General features: G+C 41.2%; 1 protein-coding gene across 1 annotated transcript in view; it reads right to left on the reverse strand.

Annotated features, from left to right (window-relative positions):
- Nucleotides 1-5,208: 5,208 nt before the first annotated feature.
- Nucleotides 5,209-22,063, reverse strand: part of LOC102024845 (chromosome unknown open reading frame, human C10orf11) — a 494,818-nt gene continuing 477,963 nt past the window's right edge. Inside the window, exon 8 of the mRNA XM_013516966.1 lies at nucleotides 5,209-7,179. Coding sequence (XP_013372420.1) covers nucleotides 7,100-7,179 — 80 coding nt within the window. The 3' untranslated portion in view covers nucleotides 5,209-7,099. The remainder of the gene's footprint in view (nucleotides 7,180-22,063) is intronic.

Here is a 22,063-nt window from a genome sequence, read left to right on the forward strand (position 1 = left end):
ATATGTAGTAGATTGCATGAGCTGCATCCATCCCTCTGTGTTATGGAGCACAGGAATTTATTCTTTCTATTTAACTGTGCTGTGGTACAAGTTGCTCAACTTTCCTGTTTACTCCCTTCCCCTACTCCACCTTTCTGAAGCTTTACTTATTATTAATCTATATTCAGATCAACTTTTGTTAGCTTCTATATATAAGAAAGAACATGCAGTATTTGTCTTTCTACGTCTGGATAATTTCACATAATATAATATCCTCCAGTCCCATCCATCCATCTTATTAAAAGGTGACAGCATTTTATATTTCTTTATGGCCAAATAATATTCCACTGTATCTATATATGAAATCTTTATCCATTCATTCATTGATGGGTACTTAGGTGATTTCACTTCTTGGTTGTTGTGAACAGCCCTGGAATAAATGTTGGAATGCAGCATATCTTTTTGATATGCTGACTTCATTTCTTGGAATGTATACCCAAAAGTCAGGTAGCTGGATTATATATTAATTTTTTAGTTTTTAAAGGAACTTGCATATTGTTCTAATTTATATGACCACCAACAGTGAATGAGAAGTGTCTGCCTTTCTCTGCAATCTATCTAGCATTTGTTAGTTTTTGTCTCTTTGATGATAGCAATGCCAATTGGGGTGACCCAATAACTCACTGTAGTTTTGACTTGTATTTCCCTAAGTATAATGATATTAAGCAATTTTGCATGTATTTTTGACCATTTATGTTTCATTGTTTGAAAAATATCTATTCAAGTCATCTGTCTATTTCGATTGGATCAATGATGTTTTATTTGTTAAATTTTCAGGGTTGTTTATATATTCTGGAAATTAATTTTTGTCAAATTAATTGTTTCCAAATTTTTCTTCCATTCTATAGGTTGTCTCTTCATTCTGTTATTTGTTTCCTTTGCTGTTTAGAAGTTTCATAGTTTGACCTAAACCCATTTGCCTATTTTGGCTTTGGTTGGCTATGTGTCTGGGGGTCATATCCAAAAATATTTTCTTGTACCATTGTTTCAAAATGTTTCCTTTGTTTTTTCTATTAGTTTCATAGTTTCAAGTCTTATTTTAGGTCTTCCATTTATCGTAAGTTGCTCTTTGTATTACATGAGGGACAGGCATCTAATTTGGGTCTTCTGCATATGGATATCCTATTTTCTAACCTGTTATGGTTTGGAACAAAAAGGTCCCTCATAGGCGCCTGTCTTCAGAGGTGGAGATTTTGTAAGGTGATTAGATCATGGAAGTACTAAATTCATCTGCAGATTGACCCACTGAGGAGATTACAATTGGATGTGCTATCAGTGGGTAGGGTCTGCCTGGTCAGAGGAAGTAGGCCACTGATGTTGTAATGTAAATTAAAAGGTTGTAGTCTTGTCCCCAGGGCCTTTCTTTCTATCTGTCGCCTTTCCTCCCACTCTGCTTCTCGGCTGGCACAATGGGTAAGCAGCCTTCTTCTTCCATGCCATTCTATCATGTTCATTCTTCCTTGTAGATGGTTGACCATGGACTAAAACATCTGAAATTATGAACAAAGATAAATCCTTTCTCCTTCAACTTTTGTGTGTCACGTATTTTTCCTAAAAACAAGGAAGTGATGAGTATACCAGCATCATTTATCAAAGGAATGGCTCTTCTCACAATGTATACTTTTGGTACCTTTATCAAGATTTAGTTGCCCATTGATGCACAGATTTATTTCTGGGGTGTCTACTCTGTTTCATTGGTCTATGTGTCTAGAATTATGCCTGTACCATACTGTTTTGGTTACTGCAGCTCTATGGTATACAGTGAAATGCGGTATTGTGAGCATGTCATAATTTTAGATCAGCTGGGGATATACCTCAGTGGCACGAGCGTCTGCCTAGCAAATGCAAGGTCCTGAGTTTGATCCCTGGTACTGCAAAAAACAAAACAAAACTAAACCAAAAAACCTCCCATAATTTTAGGTCATAAATTCATATGAAAACAAGACATAAAGTAGGTATTAGTTAATTAGTTATAAAACAGATGCATTTTTCCATGTAGCATGGTAACAGCAAGTAAGTGCTAATTTATTTTGGAGTCCAGAGAAAAGTTAGAAAATTATTTTACAATCTCAAAAACAGGACTAGTCTGTCTTTCCTTCTTTTGCTCTCCATCTTGTCTCTCTTTGCTTCTTAGAAAGACATAATAGTTTTTTCTGATAAACCAAGTAATTAGTAAAACATTTTTAGAGGATTTTGTGGCTGTCGCTGTTACTGTCTTAAGTTATATTATGTACACAAAAGCTGTTTCTATTATAACTACTTCCTTTAAAAACTTTAATTGAGGGTTGGAAGTCAGAGTACTATTTTTAAATTAAAGATTAAGTTAAACAATAAAAACATGAAAATTAAAACATCACACCTACCTAGGTGTTAAACTCATTTATATCTTGCATCAAGTGGAATTTATCCGATAGTAGCTTTTCATTATTATTTCAACTATGATACAATATATTTAACTTTTATAAATAATTCACGTATCTTAGTTTTGACATGACTGGAATAGCCTAAAGGTGTGGTTAGGTCCACTACCATAGCCCAGACTCTCTTTGTTCATTCATATTGTAAAGTTAGCATTTAAAGGAAATTATCCATACTGCCTTTCAAATTCATTCATATTTTTAATATCAAAAGAATTATTCTGAGGTGAAGGAAGGACTGATTTACAGTAATTGATAGGACAAAACGTGAACATTTTTCCTAGGATAATCTGCATGTTAATTCAGGTTATCCGTATGCAGGTACAGTCATACAGCAGACTTCATCTTTTTCCTTAAATGTGTTTCCTTTTCTGTTGTTGTCTTGTCAAGATGTCCATCAACCCCAGAACTTAATGGACTTATAAAGGTGTGGCAGAAACACGAGACTGCTCTTTCCCTTGGATCTTATTGCCCAGTCCCTAAATCTCCTCCTTATCGTTCAGACAGCCCAGTAGCTGGGAATGTACCTTAGGATGCTGGTTGTTTTGGAATATTAGGCACAAGCCATAGTCGTCTTTGTCCATATTCAACCATCACACATATGATCATGTGTTCTCATAGCACCTTGTGATGTATCTTTTCCACCTTTTATTGTCAGAGCAGAATAACTTACAAAACATTAAGAAGTGGCAGCACTCATTCACATCAAAGATAATCTCATTTTGAGAGAAAAATATTCCTAATCATGACTTTAGAGAGAACCACAGCAAGCCTTTTTTAATTAGCAGAAAATTGCTTCTTTTTTCCTCATTCTCTTATCTTCCGATGTATCCCTATCCACCAAGATTCCAATTTTAAATTTTCTTTGTCCTCTCCTTCAGCATAATTCCACTTTTTGCCATTTATATCAATTCTACTAACATTTCTCCACCGTACACATATTATACTTAAGACTTCTTCCTCTCTTTCTTAGCAAAATTCCCTTATCCTGGTTGTGCTTTGGCTCACATTCTATGCTACTTTAAAATAACAATATGTTATTAATTATTTAATTAACTGTCATCTACTAATATGTAAATGTATACAAATAAAATTCATTACCCACCCCACTCACAAAATGACAGATAGATTTTTAAAATTATAATTATCCCAGTGAGTACTAGCAAGGCTTGGAATTTTTAGATAAACTTGTAGAAAGACAATAATTGGACTGTGGGTTTCATCTTAATAGTCTTGAAATCCCATAAGTGGTGGCTGAAGCAGTAACATATGTACAGCAGTAAGGGCTGATGGCCTCCTTGTCATATAAACAAGTGACCAAAATGCTTTGTGTTCCTCTGGTCTCCCTGCCCTCTTATTCCAAGTAGGTTACAACATGGTATTTAGACAAGTTAGAGAGGCCAAGATTAAGTGACAGTGACACCCTTGTTCAGTGCAGGTGGTTTCTTGGAAACAAAATTGGAACAGCAGCTAGTGAAAGGTCATGCTGGATCAGCTCAATGGATAGATGACACAGAACAGTCTCAGTGTGCCCTGGTGTGTCCTTCCTGTGCCACAGGCAGTGACATGGATGTGATTTAGGCTGCCCTCACAGGTAGCAAGTCCTGAGAAGTATTATTTTTTTGACAAAAAGAGTCCTGTGGATTGCTTTTGATCTGCATATTAACAAAGAAGAGAAAGACAGCCAGGACACTTCTTAGAAACAGCAAGAAAGACTTTTTCCCTTCAAAAATGTGTGAGATACATCTCTGCTGGAAACACACACACACACACACACACACACACACGCATGCTTTCATCCTGAACCTGAAGTTTGCTTTCTTTTATTCTTTAGCATACATGGATATGTGCAAACACACCACACTCAGACATGCAGCCTGATCGAGTGATAATCTCTTATAATGTGCTGCTATTTAAAGCAACAAACAGATGGAGGGTTTATGAGCAAGGTTGGTAAAAGTAAAAGCAAATGATTGCAATAGTTGTACTTTTAATAGGATTCCCCACAACCTAAAACGTTATTCCCAGAAGAACAAATTGTTCTATAAAATTACGTTACTTGAGAGAAGGATAGTCACGTTGACATTGCTGAGGCTCTAGAGAACTCCAGAATGGCCATATTTTTCAGGGGTCTCACCACTCAGATCAGCATCCCAGGGTAGGGGAAATGGGATGTCAGATACCCTGATCCTCAAAGGATAAACTCACTGGAATAGGCTAAAGGGAAGAAAAAACCAAGGGTGAAGGGGGTATGAGATATGTCTGAGCTTTAAATTTATTACTTACTAATTTTCTAACCTGAAAAACAAGATTTGGGAAATCCCCACAGATTTAAGATAAACAGACAACATGCCTTGCTCCTTTGCCAATGCAGACCAAAGTCTAGCTCTAGTACAGCAGATCTCGCTTAACAAACAGTGGAGTTGTAAACAACCCAACACTGATTCATTATCATTATCCCTGCTTACGAGAAACAAGTCGCTCTAATCCTATCAATAAGATGAATATACCACAGTGATGGCCTTTACGTAAATTATAATTAAAGCTAATCTTAATTAAAGTTATTATACTATTCTGGAAGAAAATAAACAAGCCAAAGAGAGGCAAACAATGTGGTCAATAACTCACTCCAAAAATATTTTTTTACTTCCAAAGCTCACATTGAGGGAGACATTCCTGCGCATGATACAAATGGTTCTGACATTAAGAAAAGTAAACAAGTAAGAAAAATAAAGATGGAAAAATTCTGCGGTCAGTTCACAAGTGCTTTTTTATTGTTTGAGGCAGGGTTAAAGCCTTTTATAAAGACAAGGATATATGTGCTGCTAGATTGGATATGACATCGGACTAGTCTAGCTGCCCTCGCAGAGAGCTCTGCTGCCCATGATATGCCATGGACACAAAAAAAGTGTTGATGCTTCTAAACAAAGAACCAGGGTGGGACCGAGAGCAGCGGACTTAAAACATGATCTCAGTGCTGTTTTGTGGATCAAACACAGAAACGGTACTCAACTCTTGTTATTAATAGGTTGGAGAAATGTAAGCAAACATTCCATAATCTCTAGTTATTAATGGTCTCAAGGATTTTAATGTTAACTGGTCTGAACAGCTGATTAGCAGAGGTTGTATAATCTACAAGCCGGACTCCTGCCAGCCTCAATACATGTCATTCCAGGACTGTGTTGACTCAGGAGGCCAGAGGCTATGTAAACGGACCAGAGCTGAGAAAGAGGGTTCTTCTCAGGCAGCGCAGGGATTCTGCATCCCCAAAGACATTTACAACAGCAACTCTCTTGTCACTTGGTAGCTGTAACTTGGAGGGATTCTCTTCCGGACTTTGCTGTTCCAATACTAGGGGACCCAGGACAATGAACATCTGGTCCAAATACAAGAAGCAAAAATAAATGCTATTGTGTCAAACAGCAACCAGTCTTTGCAGTATCTCCCGGAGCCGTTTGACCTGTGCACCGTAAGTTCAATAAATGGCAGTCACCCAACTAGCATGATAGTGCTTATTTCCCTTGTGACTTTGGTGCTAGAATACCGCCAAAGATACACAGTGACATAGCAATGGCTCTTAAACTGTAGCTCTAATTTCTGAGAGGTCCTGAGAAAAAAACACATGAAATTCAAAAGGGTTGTGCCTTTTATAAAAACCACGTGATCTAGTGGGTATTTTCTGTAGTCTTCATTTTGTTTTTCAACCTCCTGACCCATTACTCTATCTTTCATCACCTCACTACTTTTAAATAGCACCCGAAGGAGCAAACCAGCCCCCAGCACAAATATGGCCATAGGCATAGCTAGAAGTGTGTGTGTGGTTAAAAATAAATAAGAGTCCCTGGTGCAAACAAACCCTTATGCTGGGAAAGATACCTCTTGCTGTGTTGCGTTTCAGGCAAGAAGTGGATTTGGAAATAAATGAAATAAGATAAAGCTCATGTTTTTGTAGTCAGGGATTTAGGGAAAGCAATTTAATCCAATATAGCAACGTGAAGCTGGCCATGAATGCATGACCTGGCTGAGAGGTTATCCCTTCTGTTCTCTGAAAAACTGCACGTGGTGCATATCACCTGTGTTAAAGATGATGCTAAAGTATTGGAGAGGGGAAAGGGGCAAGCATATGAGCTGTGTGTATGCAGAATATAAAGGCTAAAGTTTAAGTGGCCTTCCCCTAAACTGGGACTATTCCACTAATAAGAAACTTACAGCAGAGTGGTATAAGAGGAATCTTGACTTAGCAGGCAAGTAGAAGACAGTCTCTCTCCCTAGACTACAGCTACTGAGCATGCTCGGGGAGGCCCCAGGTGTGACCTCTGCTCCCCTGTGAGCAGTGGAGGGACCAGGCAATTTATCATGGTGTTCATGCTGTCAGCCCTGGTGCTTCGCTGCTACTGTCTGTCACCCTGGTAGATGAGACCTGCTTAAGGGCAATCATGTCAATCTCTCTGTGACCACTCAGTGTAAGGCAGAAGGATGATCTTGACGAGCCTGGCAAAGTCAGCACAAGGAACCAACAGCTGAAGCCACAGCCTTCCCCCAGAGACACGAGGTGGGTCATCGTTTCTTTCTTGGGCTTTTTATTTTTGCTTCCCTTTTCCTTTCATTTTCACAAAATAGGCAAAGGCACACAGAGTTTGTCTTCAGAGCTGATCATCTCGGATGAACCTGTTGCCCTCAGAGTTTTTCCCATAGTAAATATAGTGACACTTTCCCAGGACACCTGTAAACAAAAAGAAACACATCATTACAGGTGGCAGAATTAGTACAGTCAGGAAGCACAGGTACTTCAAAGCAGATGCCTGATTTGGTGACATCCAACCTAACAGGTGACAGAAAATGCATTAAACCCCAAGAAGGAAAGGCCACCTCCTTGTCCTCAGAGGGGACATTCAAATAAAACATCACTACCAAGCATAGGTCCTTAGGAAAAACGTTTTCTGCGTGATTCCCACATGTAAGGGACGGTTCTTCTCCCAAACATAGCACAGCCCTTTCCTCTCACCTGGTTTTCACCCTAGAATTCCTTCGATGGAAAACCAAAAGCTTAAAGGTGGACTCAGCCCAAGCAAAAGCTGGAGGAAAATCTTCCCAGATAGTGACCACCACAAAGTCCTTTCTTCGAGCAAATATGAGATGATTCAGGAACAGTGGTGGCATCGGTGACATATCACACGGCAGTCACAAGGGCCCCTGGTAGTGTCTTCTTACTGGCATTGACTCAGGTTAGACTATATTTAATTTCCACCTTCAGCTTTACTTTATGGAATTTGTGCCTCAGGATAAAGCCTTACTCTCAGAATTCAAAGAGATCATATGAGACTTAACTATGAAAAACATGCCTAGGATAGAGTTAAACTTTTTAGGGAGCTAGGCACTGTGGATTGAGCCCTGGGCCTTTACACTGAGCTACATCTTTAGCCTATTTATTTATTTATTTATTTACTTATTTAATCTATTTATTTTCATTTTGAGACAGGGTCTTGCTAAGTTGCCCACCCAACCTCAAACTTTGTATCCTCCTGCATCAGCCTCATGAGTATATGAAACTGTGGACATACGCCACTTAGCTAGGTGAAAACTTCCTAATCAATTCATTATCAGTTCTAAATATTCATAAAAAATCACAGGCCATTGTTATTGTAAAAGCTTTATAGGATTATTAAGGCAAAAATCAGTTTTTCCAAGAAAATACTTATAATTTCATTTTGCCTTTCGTCATCTTTTTTTTCCTCCCATTTTAAGAAAAACTAAAAATTTAGTTAGATGCAGTTGTCTTAGTACTAATAGGACTCAAATCTCTGAAGTGTACTGAGCTAGAGGGAAATGAAACAAAGAGAATGTCCATAAAACATTAATTCATGAGCCACTAATCTGCCTGTGAAAATAACTACCTATAAGCATAATTTTTTTTCACCAGTGTGAGACTGTGAAATCAGCGAGCAAGCACCCTTCTTGCTTAATTTGGGATAAATTAGCCCTTGAAATTTGCCAGGTTCTTCACATCAGAATTTTTATCTCTTAAATATTTCTGTTACTGTAACAGAGCTGATTCTTCGCTACAGAACCTTCACCTTTGCTTTTAAAGAATTAGTATGACTCTTAGACACTTCTAAGAGCGGGACAGATGCTCCCTGGTTTGGACAGATTGGGACAAAGGTGGAAATTGCTCTGATCCCACGATCTTTTAGGAGTGGATGAAGGACCAGGTAAGTGTTCCACGGCTCCTTTGCGTTTCTTCCTGCACATTCTCCAGAGCAATGTCATGATGCTTCCTCTGTCCTCTTGGCTGTGCTTTATCCTTGGTCTCCAATCTCCAGTTTCTGCTTTTCAGCATTGGTCTGAGCCTGGAAGTACTGAGCTTGAGTGAAAACTTATTGAGACCCTTCTTGGGGGCTAAATTACTCTGTTGCTGGCACTGAGCTGTAGCCTTTTATTTATTAAACTGGTAAGTAGCATCCAGCATTGTGCTAGCATTGTCACTAGTACCAGGATCCCGGGGCTCTGTGGGCTGGGCCAGGGAAGTTTGTCTCAGGAATGGCATGGCCTACATATCTGGGTGGTAGTGCCCCACTATGTGAGAAAAGCTTCAGAGGACTGCCTTAGGCACCACAGATTCGAATATTCCCTCAAGAATCTGGGAGGATGAGACCAAAGAGTGTAAGTCGCTTTCTGTGCTTCCGGGACAGAATAGATTTTTATAAAAAGAAATGGATAGGGTTGTCAGATATCATGAAGAGGACAGTCTTTCTCTTGAGTGAAAGCATGGAAGGCAGATGCTTGTGTGTGTGTGCATGCACACACACACACACACACACACACACACACACACACGCCCTGCCCCCAAGGGGTGCCCTGTCTCCAGCCAACTCTCCAGTGCGTCTGGGGATGTGTTTTCTTGTCTTTACCTTTCTCCACTGTGAACTTCTACTCTCATCTCACCCACAGGCAATCAGGTGGAAGCAATGCTCCTGAAACAGGGGCCTGGATACATTCTGAGCCACCTTCCCAGACCTGCTTTCTGCTTGGCATTGAGAAAAGTCCTTAAGAACTTCCCTGCTTCTTTGGGCCTGGAAGCAAGTATGTTTATAGAGTCATCCCAGTGAGAGAGGATGCTGGGTAAATGCAGGAGATCATGGCTAGGTGTCAGAGCTTGGGAAAGGAGGCAAGGACATGCGGTATTAATATTGTCAATGATCTTTTGACGGGAAAACAGATACCACACTCACTGCCAGATTTAAATAGACATCAAGTGCATTAATGACAAAAGGGCAGACTTCAAACAAAGGGGCTGTATGTTGGGGAGCTGAGCTCCTCTCTGTGCTGGCAATAACCTGATCTGAAAAGACACTGTCAGGACTCCAGACAGACCCAGGATTGTGTGCAGTGACAGCAAACAGAGATCCTGACAGAGATACCAGCGCCATATTATGCCAAGGAAACTATAGCGCTGTCTGCTGCGCTAACGCAAGCTGACATCACATCTTACCACTCGGGGTCTCCTCCGTCTGCCCCTGCAGAACACTCTTCTCCAGACGTCATCACAAAACTGCAGCTGTGACGTTCCTGGCAGCCCTGGTCTGTGGGAGCATTGGGGTTACTGGGCCTAAGGATAACCTCAGTCAATCTAAGTTTTGGCTTTGCGGGAGGTGCCCACTCGTCCCCACTGATATCTTGGCTACTTAAGGTGATCAGAGGGCCAGTGTGTGAGGAGCTGTCACCTAGAATAAAATCCTTAAAGGGAAGGCCCTCGGTCGTGCACTGCTCTGAGGAGATGCAGGTCAGCCTGGCATCCGAAAATGAAACCCAGCTGTTGGTACTGAACTGAAAAGAAAGGTGCTCTAGCTAGTGACAGTGACATTCAGCTGAAATCTTTGCACTGGGGCAGTCTATGATGTTATAAACTAAACAAGCATTGCCTTTTGGAGTTCCCCGCCTGAGCTAAAGTGGGGGTGTGATTACCCCCAAAATGCAACTTTTGTGCTCAAAAATAAATAAATAAATAACATTAACAAACAAGGGGAAAAAAACCAACAAACAACCCAGAGCAGTCACTCATGGGGCCACAGGGCTTTTATTTATCATGAAGGTTGTGTGGGAAATAATATGCTCCGCTCATACATTAAGTGAGGGGGCGATATGGGTTGCTCTCTCCTGGCTCTCCTGCCGCCCCTCCCTCCCTCTCCGCCATGGCAACTGCTGGATGCTGAGAAAATGACAGACAGACAGTTTGCCTGCATAGGGCACTTTCACCACGAGGTGCTTATAGGGCGGAATTTGGGAACCTACTGGTTGTGACTCAGAAGGCCTTGGTTTCCAACACATCTGTAATGGATTCACTTGTTTGTATCTCTGCAAACTCTACCATCTCGGAGCCGGAGGGAGAACAACACATTTAATGGCATGTGTAGTGTTTTTAATTAAAATATCTGGCTTTGGTCATAGTAAGTGAAGCAGGCTTGCCATGAATCAAGCCAACGTGCAGATGTCTGTGCGGGGGCTTCTTTTCAGGGGCCCTGAAAAATGACAGCACGCTGTCCCCCAGGGAATCCTTTCCTACCAAATGAGACTCCTAATTTTTCTTAAGTAGCCAGCTTTCCCATCACCATAAGCTCTTAAAGCTATAATTATGAAAAAAATGCATTGGGGAGAATCTGTTTTAAAGAGGCTCTTTATCTTTTCAATGTCTCCCCCCTCAGGAATGGGTGTTCTAATTATGCAGGTTAAGTTATGACCCTGGCGCTGCCTCGGGGGGTGGGTATCGGCCTCTGCTCTTGGATACAACGCTGTGATGCCTGGATAATTTTAGAGACCGAACTGGAGGGAATCCTGAGTGCTCTTGGAAGGGAGCTCTTGCAGAGCACTGCATCTGAGTCCAGCTGGGCCTGCAGGACAGCCTGACCCACCCGCATTTCCATCCAGTAGGGGAGCTGCGGGAAGATCTCTGTTTAAATCCTGCCCTGCTCTTAATGGCTGTGTGACCAGGGACGTACCTTACCCTCATGAGGCTGGTTTCTCTTTTGTAGAATGAGGTGACAAAGACAATCTATGAGCTCTATTTTAGTTCTGAAATAGGTGATTAATACTTTTAGATTTTTTTACAAAGATAAGGCCCTACTTCTAATATTGCTATATGGAGGAGGCAAATCCAATGGTCAGTAGATCCACAACTTGAGCTGGACTAAGTCAGATCTTGGAAGTCATCCAGCGCATACACCCATAACATAATCTGGACACAGGGAAGCCCTGTAGGGCACCAAAGTCTCCAAGGAAAGGGTTTCTACTAACTTGCTGTTGACCAGTGTTCCATACTCGAGCCGAAAGTGCTGCCCACTAACTGTCCTGTGTCCCACTAGCTTTGACACCAGCTCACAGCTGCGTATGCATAAGCATGAAATCCCAACCAGCAAAGCAAATGGCCTGCCATTCATGTTTAGGAATGGAAAAGAAAAAATTAAATATACAAACATAAAAATGCATTGGATGACATGAGTGCATGTTGGACCAATAAATCTGCATTTGCAAACTAGGGAAATTAAGTACCAATTTTAGTAGGAGATGGGGAAAGGGATGACAGCACCTCAGAGAGCTTTAATCTGTAGGAGGAATGGATGGAACTGGATTCCTTCCTCCTCTGCAGAACGTGATGCCAATGTCGTGAAGAGGTGAAGTGGTCCAGTGAAGGAGACAGGAAGGGCATCAGGAGCATCCTCCTGGTCTGCATGGAAGGCTCCAGAATAGGTTTCCATGGGACACTATGCATATCATACACATCACTCCTATAATATTCTCCCTTCTCCTATGTTTCTAGTACCCCTTGCCTAAAACTGGTACAGAGGCAATTCCCAGTAAACATCTCCTAAATACATTCATACCATTAATGTATGCACATGAAAAATAGAATCCACAAAGTTAGGAATTTCCACAGTTGTGTACTTCTACCTTTAGCCTCTGGTATGATTTGTTTTCAAAAGATAGGCAGATTAAATATGTGCCCTTTAAAGAAGGGAAGACAGAGAAATAGAAAGCAATGGCCTGAGTTCCCGAATACTGGTGTTTCTGCGTTGCACATTTCTCTACCAAGAAAACAAAACAATCATAGTGTCTGGCTGAAGAGGGAAGTGAAATGAACATTATCGTCCATCCTTAAAAGCTGTAACCTTTCTATGCTGGAAAGGAACATTCCCCAGAAAGCGTATACCTCAGTCTTTACCACATGTGGGCTGTCAGTTAACTGGGAACTAGAAAGGAATAAACACCCACATTGTATGCTCTCCAGAAGGGGCTGGAGCAATACCCCCAGGTTGGCTGTGTGCCGTGTTATCAGCTCTGCGGTAGACACCAAGCAGGATTCAGGGGACACTGCAGAATACAAACACCAGATCCTGCTTCAGTATAACTTAAATACCAAGGCAAAATGAATAGAAGAGAAGCTTTAAAAAGTCTTCAGAGAAGGGGTTGCTTGGGAGTTTTTGTGGGAGGAAGATTAAGCCCTTCCTGTATACCAGAGATATCTGTCCTCCTTCTGTGGGCCCAGCTGAGAAGCCTCATGCTGGAGGTAAAACAAGCTCCACATCTGGTCCAGGGGACAGTAGAGACTACAAAAATGTAAGATTTCCTAAAGCAGAGGAGTATGACTTCAGGCCAATGCCTTGGGATGGCATCTGCGGCTTGTATTGGAAGGGGATGCCGTGGTTGCCACCATGATTACTAATGCCAGTGTCTCTTGGGGCTTTGATATTTTCACCATGAGTGGAGGGACAACAGTGTACAATGTCTCTGGTAAATAATGCAATGACCACCTCCAACCATACTTCCTGCTTCTTTATTCAACCAAACATCCCAGGACAGGTGTCTCTACTCTGCCAAGCTGACCCTGAACTTCCACACTGAGAAGCATCTGGAGTCTACCTGGCTAACCTTAGAGATACTTTGCTTTCAGGCTTATAAATGTAAACATGTAAATCAGACTGGTAATTTTCCTTTGAGAAAGTACTAATCATTCACAGCAAACTCCATGTAGCCAGTTTAACTCCTTAATCAATTTTTAAATGCAAAGTTAAACCATTTCTAATTTTAACATTTTCATTCCTATTGTCAGTGGGATCAATCCTTTTCCATGTAATTTTTACATGAAGATTAAATTCCTCAATCAGCTTTGGCCAAATATCAACTTTCATCAGTGACACCCCTTGAATTCCTTTTAGAGTCACTTAGTTTTCAGAGTCCAGTTTCCTGAAGTACAACTGTGCAGCTCTAGATTGTGATGGGAAGATCTGAGTCCTCTGTGAAAGTTTACTCAATACAGTTTATCGTGTGTCGTTGTAGTTAATTTGTTTTCATTATTTCAACCAAGCCTCGTGCCTCCCCAGGAATTTGTGTAGGTTTCAATACTAAAGTATAAATCTTGGGTCAGTATTATGTGGAAGCTCAGTTGCTGCCAGCTTTTTTTCGAGGTGATTATTTCTACCAGGGATGTTTATCATTGAATTAAACGATCATTTTTATTCATTTCCTAGCACAAAGTATATAGTACAGAGCTGAACGCTCTGGGTACAGGAGAGGATCCAAATTGTGAGGTGACAATGTGCCGTTTTCTGTAAGCACCAGGCCAAGATAAAAATATATCACCACCCCCCAAAAAGAAAGCACAAAATGGTTCCCCCATTCAAGGGTTAGGATGCATTCATATCCTGAAAGGAAGGTGACAGGAAGTCCACAAAGCTGAGCCCTTGGAGCAAAGGCCATTTGGCCACCGTGCTAAGATCTCTCCCAGGAGGCCTGGTGGGAGGTCAGAGAGCAGCTTCTGCAGCCTGCTCAGACAACACTGGGCCTCGTCAAGTCACACCCTTGTGTTTGTAGGGAAGAAGACCAGGCGGCAGGGAAAAGATCTGGGCCGCTCTGCACAGGAGGTGACGGGCAGGCAGACGGAGGACACTTGCTTCCCAGACCGGGGAGCTGGACAAACGTGACGAGAGCAGTCAGACAAGTTGACATGTGATAAACCAGAGCCTGTGCAAAATACACTCCGGGTTCCCCGGGCAGCTGAAATGAGGCTTGTCATTTAGAAGTGAAGGAGGTAGGAGGGACGGGAAATGCATGGCGAGTTTCTCTTCATGAAATCTGTAATCTGTTTGGCGGAAAATAGGCTGGCCCAAGTCCGAGAACCCCTTGCATAGTTGAGTGGACCCTCAGTCACAAGCTCTGCTGTTCCCACTTCAGCCCTGGGATCCCGTGCCCAGGGAGCTGACGCCATGATCCTACAGACCTGATGGTCCATGCAGGGTCCTCTCCATATCAAGGAAACATGAGGCCTGCAGATTAAAGTTATCTGGTAGCAGATTTTTTTCCTTATTTGAATCCTGGAGAGGAAACAGTCAACACGCTCTTGCTTAAATATCAGTGTTTTTTAATTTCCTTTCTTCTTTGTACTGGGCGGAGTGAGAGATAACTAGGAATTGAGCAAAGCATATCAGATCCAAGGTGGGCTCACTGGCCCCATGTTGAGCATCACTAGTACGATCGGCTCTTACCTTTACGTATGTTGTATTTCAATCAAACAGGAACATATTGCAAATGGGAGAAATTTCCTGTTCCAACAACTACACCCTCCTCAAAATAAACTGCTAAGTCTGAACAATCTAAATTTTGTTTTTATTTTTATTCTCAGGTTACATTTGTTTGTCTCAACAGAAATGAAAGCAAAACCAGTCTTTACTCTTCAGTTCACAAGCAATGATTTAGTTATACTCTGCTGTAAAGATGCTTTATTACTTATAAGTACTGTTTTACTTACATGCTTCTATAAAGATACTTCCTAGTAAGCTTACATGCAAAATGCTAAATTTTCCTTTGAAAGTACTTGGCTTTTTTTTTGCTGTATTGGAGACTCCGCAAGCTGGGACAGGATTTAAAGATCCTCGTTTTAGGTAAAATCCTTCATTGTACAGAGCAGAAAAAAGCGGTTCCATTTGTTTTCCCTAAGGTAACAATACCAGGGGTCCATGCTTCTGGACTTCTCTAGTCCCGAAAGATCTCTGAATTATAAGATGTTGCCTTTAGCACAGGAATAGTTTTACTTTTATAGCTTGTTTTTCACATAGACGCCATTTTCATATGGTATTTATTTGTTTAATCCCCTTCACAGGAACCAGAGGTCTCCTGAGAACGTCAAAGATTACCAATAACATGGCTTAGGCTGGTTCTTACCCACATTTGCAAGGAGAGAAACTTGAAGCACAAGGCCCAGGTGAAGTGTTTCCTTCTCCCACTGTCTGTATTTGAAGGGGGACTTAATGGATTTGAAGTGGGCTGGAATCCAAAGTGCACGCTGAGATCAGATGCAAATCAACTAAGGTTCATGAAGTATGACTCACTACAGTCCAGTGATGGACGGGCCATAATCCGGGATGTCATTCAGAATGGACAGTGGTCAAGTGGGATGACTTCATGTTTCTCTTTTAATTTTTGACTGAGCAACTCTGCAATCCTTCAGCCAGGAAAGAGAAAAAGAAGCAAAAAGCCAACCCCTCTGCCGCTCCCACTTTCTCTGCGTTCTTTTCCACTTCCACAGGAAGATGGACCATCACCACTAGAGGGCAGCATGAATTTAGGAAAAAAAAAAAAAATACCAGCTGCTTGCTTTAAAATAAATAAATAAATGACGGCAACCGTTCGGAGAGGACCCTTAAAGCCCTACTGTGCTTTTGGTCACTAATTATAGGTTCTGAAATGATCGATTTGTAACGTTTACTCAAGCTGGGCTGAAGGCTATCTGGGAATGAGGCTACCAGAAGCCGCCCCCAACACACACACACACACACACACACACACACACACTTTTGGATTCATGGTGCCTTTATTATTATTATTTTTTTTTTTTTTTGGTTTTTCTCCTGTACCGGGAACCGAACTCACGACCTTGTGCTTGCCAGGCAGGCCCTTTTGCCGCTGAGCTAAATCCCCAGCCCCCATGGTGCCTTTATTACAAGGACTGCTTTTCTTTACTCTCAAATGCTCTAACTAATCTTCCAGACTCAAAGGGTGGAGATTTTTGCATATCACCTGCATAAACGTAAAGAAGCATGCAAACTAGTAAAAGTCAAGTTCTCCATGTTTCTTAGCAAAACGAGATCATTTTTACCATGGAAGTCCAAAAATGCCACCCAATAACATGGCCTAGTCCTTATTTGAGAGTCAAACAGTGCAAGAGAGAAAATGAAGGAATTGAGAATACAAATTCATCAGGGTTAAACTCTCTTTAAGGCCTTTGTTACCTAAAGTCCAGCCAGTCACCATCTTCCCTCACAGAGAACCTGGCCCACTTTTGTCAGAAAAGAGAAGGGCAGAAGCTACTGAAATAAAAATAAGATAATAACTGCAGCTGCTGGTGGATTCTTAGTTGCTGCCTGTCCTTCTCTGGCACATGGGCCAAGCAACTATTTGCACACACAGAACAATGGGTAACTACCTTGCTTTAAGAGAAAGAGGTATTTCTGGCTTCCGGAGATTGCAAACCCATCTCTTTTTTAAAGCAACAAAAACGAGATGGCAGTCTAAGAAATTGCACTTTAGAATCCTTTGAAGGGGGAAAACAAATGAGTAGATTCAATCAGGGAAAAAAAAATAAACAAAAACAAGAGCTCCTGAATTTCTGGGCTAAACTGGGTCCAGGTGTGGCTCTCTATTTCTGCTAAGAGGCCTCTCAAGTGGTCCATGAAGCAAGTATAATGTGATTCTCGCACACTTTCTTCCTTTAGTCTTGCCCGCTATAACAGTCATGTGATTGGCTAGGCACTTGGGGAAAGCTGGGTTCTAGTTAACTAATTAAATTGTCACATTAAGTCATAGTGAAGTAAAGACCTTTTTGAGTTTTCTCTTACATATAATACTATCTAAAACAAAGTCAGTTTCATTCTCTTACTAGTCACATCATAGTGAGCATAGTTGCACACCATACATGAATGATACAGTTAGAAAGTTTAGCTGGGCCCGTAAGGCTGTGCGCTGAACATTTCTCAAGGTCTCAGGATCTCCTGTTCATATGAAATCCAGCACAGTGAATGTAAAAGCTTTTCATCCGCACAGTGTTAAGCCTAGCGAGTACAGTAGGTAAGCAATAGGTTGTTTTATGTCTTGTTTGTTGTAAAGAAAAGAGCTCAAGATACTCCGTGAATTCCAGCAGTTCCCCAAGTACCCCTGGACATTTGCAGGGATGAACTGGCCACAGATGGTAATTTTCTGACTTGCCTCTGCATCAAACATAGATCAATAAGTTCCATCCCTAGAGTTTTTAACTTAATGGGTCTGAGTTAGGGCCAAGAATTTGCATTTTGGTAAGTTTCCAGTTGATGCTGAGGCACCACCTTTAAGAAACACTCTTCACATGTCTGTAGTCCCAGCTACTCTGTTTTGGCTGAAGCAGAAGGGTCGCAAGTTTGAGGCCAGCCTGGGCAACATAGTGAGACTCTGTCTCGAGGAAAGGGGAAAGAAAAAAGAAACACTATTCTAAGACAACCTAAAAGGACTTCCACCTTTTCTTTTGTTCAAAGTAAATCCTTGAACATTAATTTTTATTCTTGTAAAAAATAATGCTATTGAGAAATTTTTAAAAATATGGCTAACTAAGGGTCTCGAGTTGTGTTTTGGCAACTGGAGATTTTGTTGTCTCCCAACTGCAGTCAGAAAACAAACGGTACCCAAAATTAAAAATAAGCACCAACAATAATCAAAGGTTGTTCAGCTCTTTAAACCAAAGCAAAAACCATAAAAATTTAAATTTGAGCGAGGTGCAGATAGCATTTATAGAAGAAAAGAGGCTTAGGGTAAGTAAAATAGAACTGAACCTGCAAACCATGATTTATGAAGTAGAAGGGGAGAAACAAAGCTTGTAGAAAAAATTTCCCAGAAAGTCTTTAGACTCTCTCTAAACTGACAGAATCTTATACGAACAAATCTGACCAGTGGGAGTCCTCCTGCAGAGTTTGAATGGGAATTTTGGCTTTGCTCTCAAGCAGAAATTCGCTTTTGGATTTCAGATCTGTTCCTATTAGAGAGCTCACATCAAAAGGAGGAAAATATCCACAGTTCTATCTGGTTCCGCAGGCTGAAATTTCTCAAGAGAGTCATTGAAAATAAAGACAAGTTGCTTTTTTTTGTTTTAATTCTTCAGGCTGCAAAAAAAGAACCTCTCAAATAAAATTAAGCAGACCTAGTAACAACTGGGTTTGTCATGATTCAGACCCTGCAAGGACTGAGGAAAAGGTTTCTTTTCGCGGCATAGTGTCCAGCCTCCATCTCCCCCTCATTAGAATCCAAACAAACTCTTCCTGTACTGATATTACCATAATCTTTCCTAATTCCTGAACACTCTAAATCATCTTCTCCAAAAAGAAAACAAAAGGAATCTGCTGATATGTGATCTAACTAAAAGAAGCTTGCATTACAAGAAAATGCAAAGTCTATCCTTGCAGAAAGCATAACATAATTCTTGGGCACTAGCAAATTCCATTACCAAATGCCAAAAATATTTTCATTAGTTTTTGGCCTTTAATAACTCATCTTCTAAGTCATTTTGAAAAAAATATATGTTATATATGTCAATATAAGTAACTTTAGGTTAAATAAGAATTAATAGCAGAACAAATTTTAAGAGCAATATGAACTATGTTTTTCTCCCAAGAAAAAGACAAAGTAAATAGCAGAAGTGCATACTATAAGGGCCTTCATTAAGGTCAATCTCATTAAAAGTTAATGAAGTCACAGCGTCTCTCCAGCAATATTAAAAGGGGTATATATTTTTTTGCCTATCAATGGAATGACCTGGCTCAGAGACACTGGTGAGAGTGGGTGGCACCAGGTGTTATCTGTCCCTGAAACATACTTCTTTGATGGCTTGGAATATTACCCCTTTTATTTGGCTGGCTTGAATTTGTCAGGATTCACCCTGTGGTGAGTTAACATGCCTCCATATTGAAAAAAAATTGCCCATGGGCCAATGTGAGCCTTGCACCTAATAGAATACATCTGGCCCTGACAGTTTGATGCCCAGCTCTGAGCCACATTCAGCAACACAAATTAACAGCGTAGACATTGCCCACGCTGAGCAGGAAGTAATAACCTGCTACCTGCTACTTGGCCAAAATCTCATTATAAGCCATTACGGTAATTGAGGGCCAAGGCTCTGTGGATATTAGACTCCCTAAGCGCCAGTGGTTAGTTCAGGAGAAGAAAGACTCATAACGCAGGGGGTGGGGCAGGCAGGAGAGACTGTGGTTTGGGTCACAGAGCAAGTACAGTCTCTACAGTGTTTTGGAGGGCTGTGGAATTTTTAAACTCTTTCTCTTCCATCCAGAAGTCCACCAGATCTCTCCTACAGGGGCTCAGGACTCTAGAAAGATGATACACCTTTTAGTAGGCCTCCAACAATTCTATACAATTAAAGCTAGCTAAAATGACTGTTCTACTAAGAGAAGAGAGAAAAAGAAGGTAGAATATGCTGTGAGGAATAAGCATTAAAGCCAGTGAGGGGGAAAGAAACTTACCTGTTCTCCCTAGAAGAGGAAGGCTTTCCAGAATTATTGCATGAATATGGGCTGCCACCCCTCTAGATCTTATAAAGCCAACTGCCTCTTTCGTAGACCAACTCTGCCAAATAAGTGCTACCAATCAATAAGCCAACTGATCAATCAATCTGATTTTATTGTATCACCAAGATGGCTCTGGACATGGCAGTAATGATGACAGCTTTCAGTAAGCTCTTCTGGGAAAGAGTCATACAAGGCCAAGGAGAGGAGTAATTGAAAATATAATAAACTGCCTCCAGAAATCCCTTCTTGTTATCTCCTTTGTCACACTTCAGATACTAAATGTCCCCCACAGGCTCATGTGCTGAATGCTTGGGTCCTAACCTATGGCATTACGAGGATGTAGTGGAACATTTAGGAGGTAGAGTCCAGCAGAAGGCAGCCAGGTCATTGGGAACCTACCTTTGAAGGGCTGTTGGGACCCTAACCCTTCCTGCTCCCTCATTCTCTCTCTCACTCTCTCTGTCTCTCTCTCTTGCTTTCGCTCTCGCTCTCTCTCTCTCTTTCCTGTCCAGGCAATGAGGCAAATGGTTTGCTCTGCCATGTGCTTCTGCCATGATGTTCCACTTTGTCACGAATCCAAAAATAGAATTAACAGAGTATGGACCAAAGCCTCCCAGATTGTGAATAAAAGTACACTTTTCTCCTTAGAAGTCGATTATGAACAGAAAGCTAACATATTCTTCCACGCAAAATAAACAAACACAGCACCTACGACACAAATCTCCAGCCATGGCACCTTGCTTATGCAAGGTTTTTTTTTTTTCTCCTGTGTAATAAAAGCCCCTGCACCCCGTCTTTCTCCAGACACTGCCAGAAGCCTGGTGAATAAACCTTCCTTGGTGTTCAGAATGTATCTTTTAGTCTACCCCACATCTCAACAAAGGGTTCCTTGGAACTGGCATTTTAAAGTATTGATATTTAGGGGGAAAGAAGTACTGTGGCAGATGAAAGGGAGTGTTCTAGGGGATAAGGATGCCTTAGGGGATCAAGAGCATACGCTGCACAGGCGAAGACGATATTCCCATCTCAGCCAGGCCAGCCTCATTATTTCTTTCCACCTAGAGGGTTAAACACAGCCTGGGACCTAGAAAATGGCTGCAGTTGGTACAAGTGAGGCCTTCCCTATAACTAGATCCTTCAGGAAAAAACAAATTAATCAACAGCGAGCTGAAGTGGGTTTAATGATTGCATTCTGCATACAATCAGCTTTTCCCTTTTCAAGGGCCATCAATATGTCAAGGGAAGACATATCTGAAGGATATAGCTCTTAACATCAAGGTTATCTATTCTCCACAAGGCTCCCACTCTTTGCCCGGCTGATACTCCACGCTGCCTGTGTCTAACATTTTCATCAACTCTGCAATCAATCAAGGTAATAATGTTGTGCAAAAAATCAATTAACAACGCAATTAAACTTTCCTTATTATCTCAAAGGGCTGAAATAATACCTAAAGGGAAGATAGACTCACTGAGCGCAGACATCCATAATCCAATGTGAAAGTGAATTATGAGGTTAGACAGATGCAGGCCTGCGCTGGTGCTGTTATTTTCCAGGGGTTATATCTCATCGCGGCAGTGTATCAGTCAGCCCCAATCCCAGAACCTAAAATTCCAAATTACTTTTAAGAAATATATGATGTGCAATATCCATTTCATATTCTCTTTTAAAGATAACCCCCTCCCCTCCAAAAAAAATTGAACGGCCATATTATTCAAAGACAAAATGATCTTTCAACAAGAACATAAAATATAAAAGCTATAATAACATTTACATCTGTATAGCACACATCTCTGTAAATGCAGGTCATCTATTATACATAATCTGCAGTGCCTAAAAGGCCCAGGATGCAGCACAATATTTAAAACCCAAATGCATAAATGTGCAAACTCCTAGGGGATGGGACAGCCATAGCTTCCCCCAGCATAGGCCTCCTCACTCATCCCTACCACTCCCCACACACAAACACATACAGGCACACACACACACACACACACACACATACACACACACAAAAGCAT

Source organism: Chinchilla lanigera, unplaced genomic scaffold (assembly GCF_000276665.1).
Source record: "Chinchilla lanigera isolate Chin_1 unplaced genomic scaffold, ChiLan1.0 scaffold00036, whole genome shotgun sequence".
Lineage (NCBI taxonomy): Eukaryota > Metazoa > Chordata > Mammalia > Rodentia > Chinchillidae > Chinchilla > Chinchilla lanigera.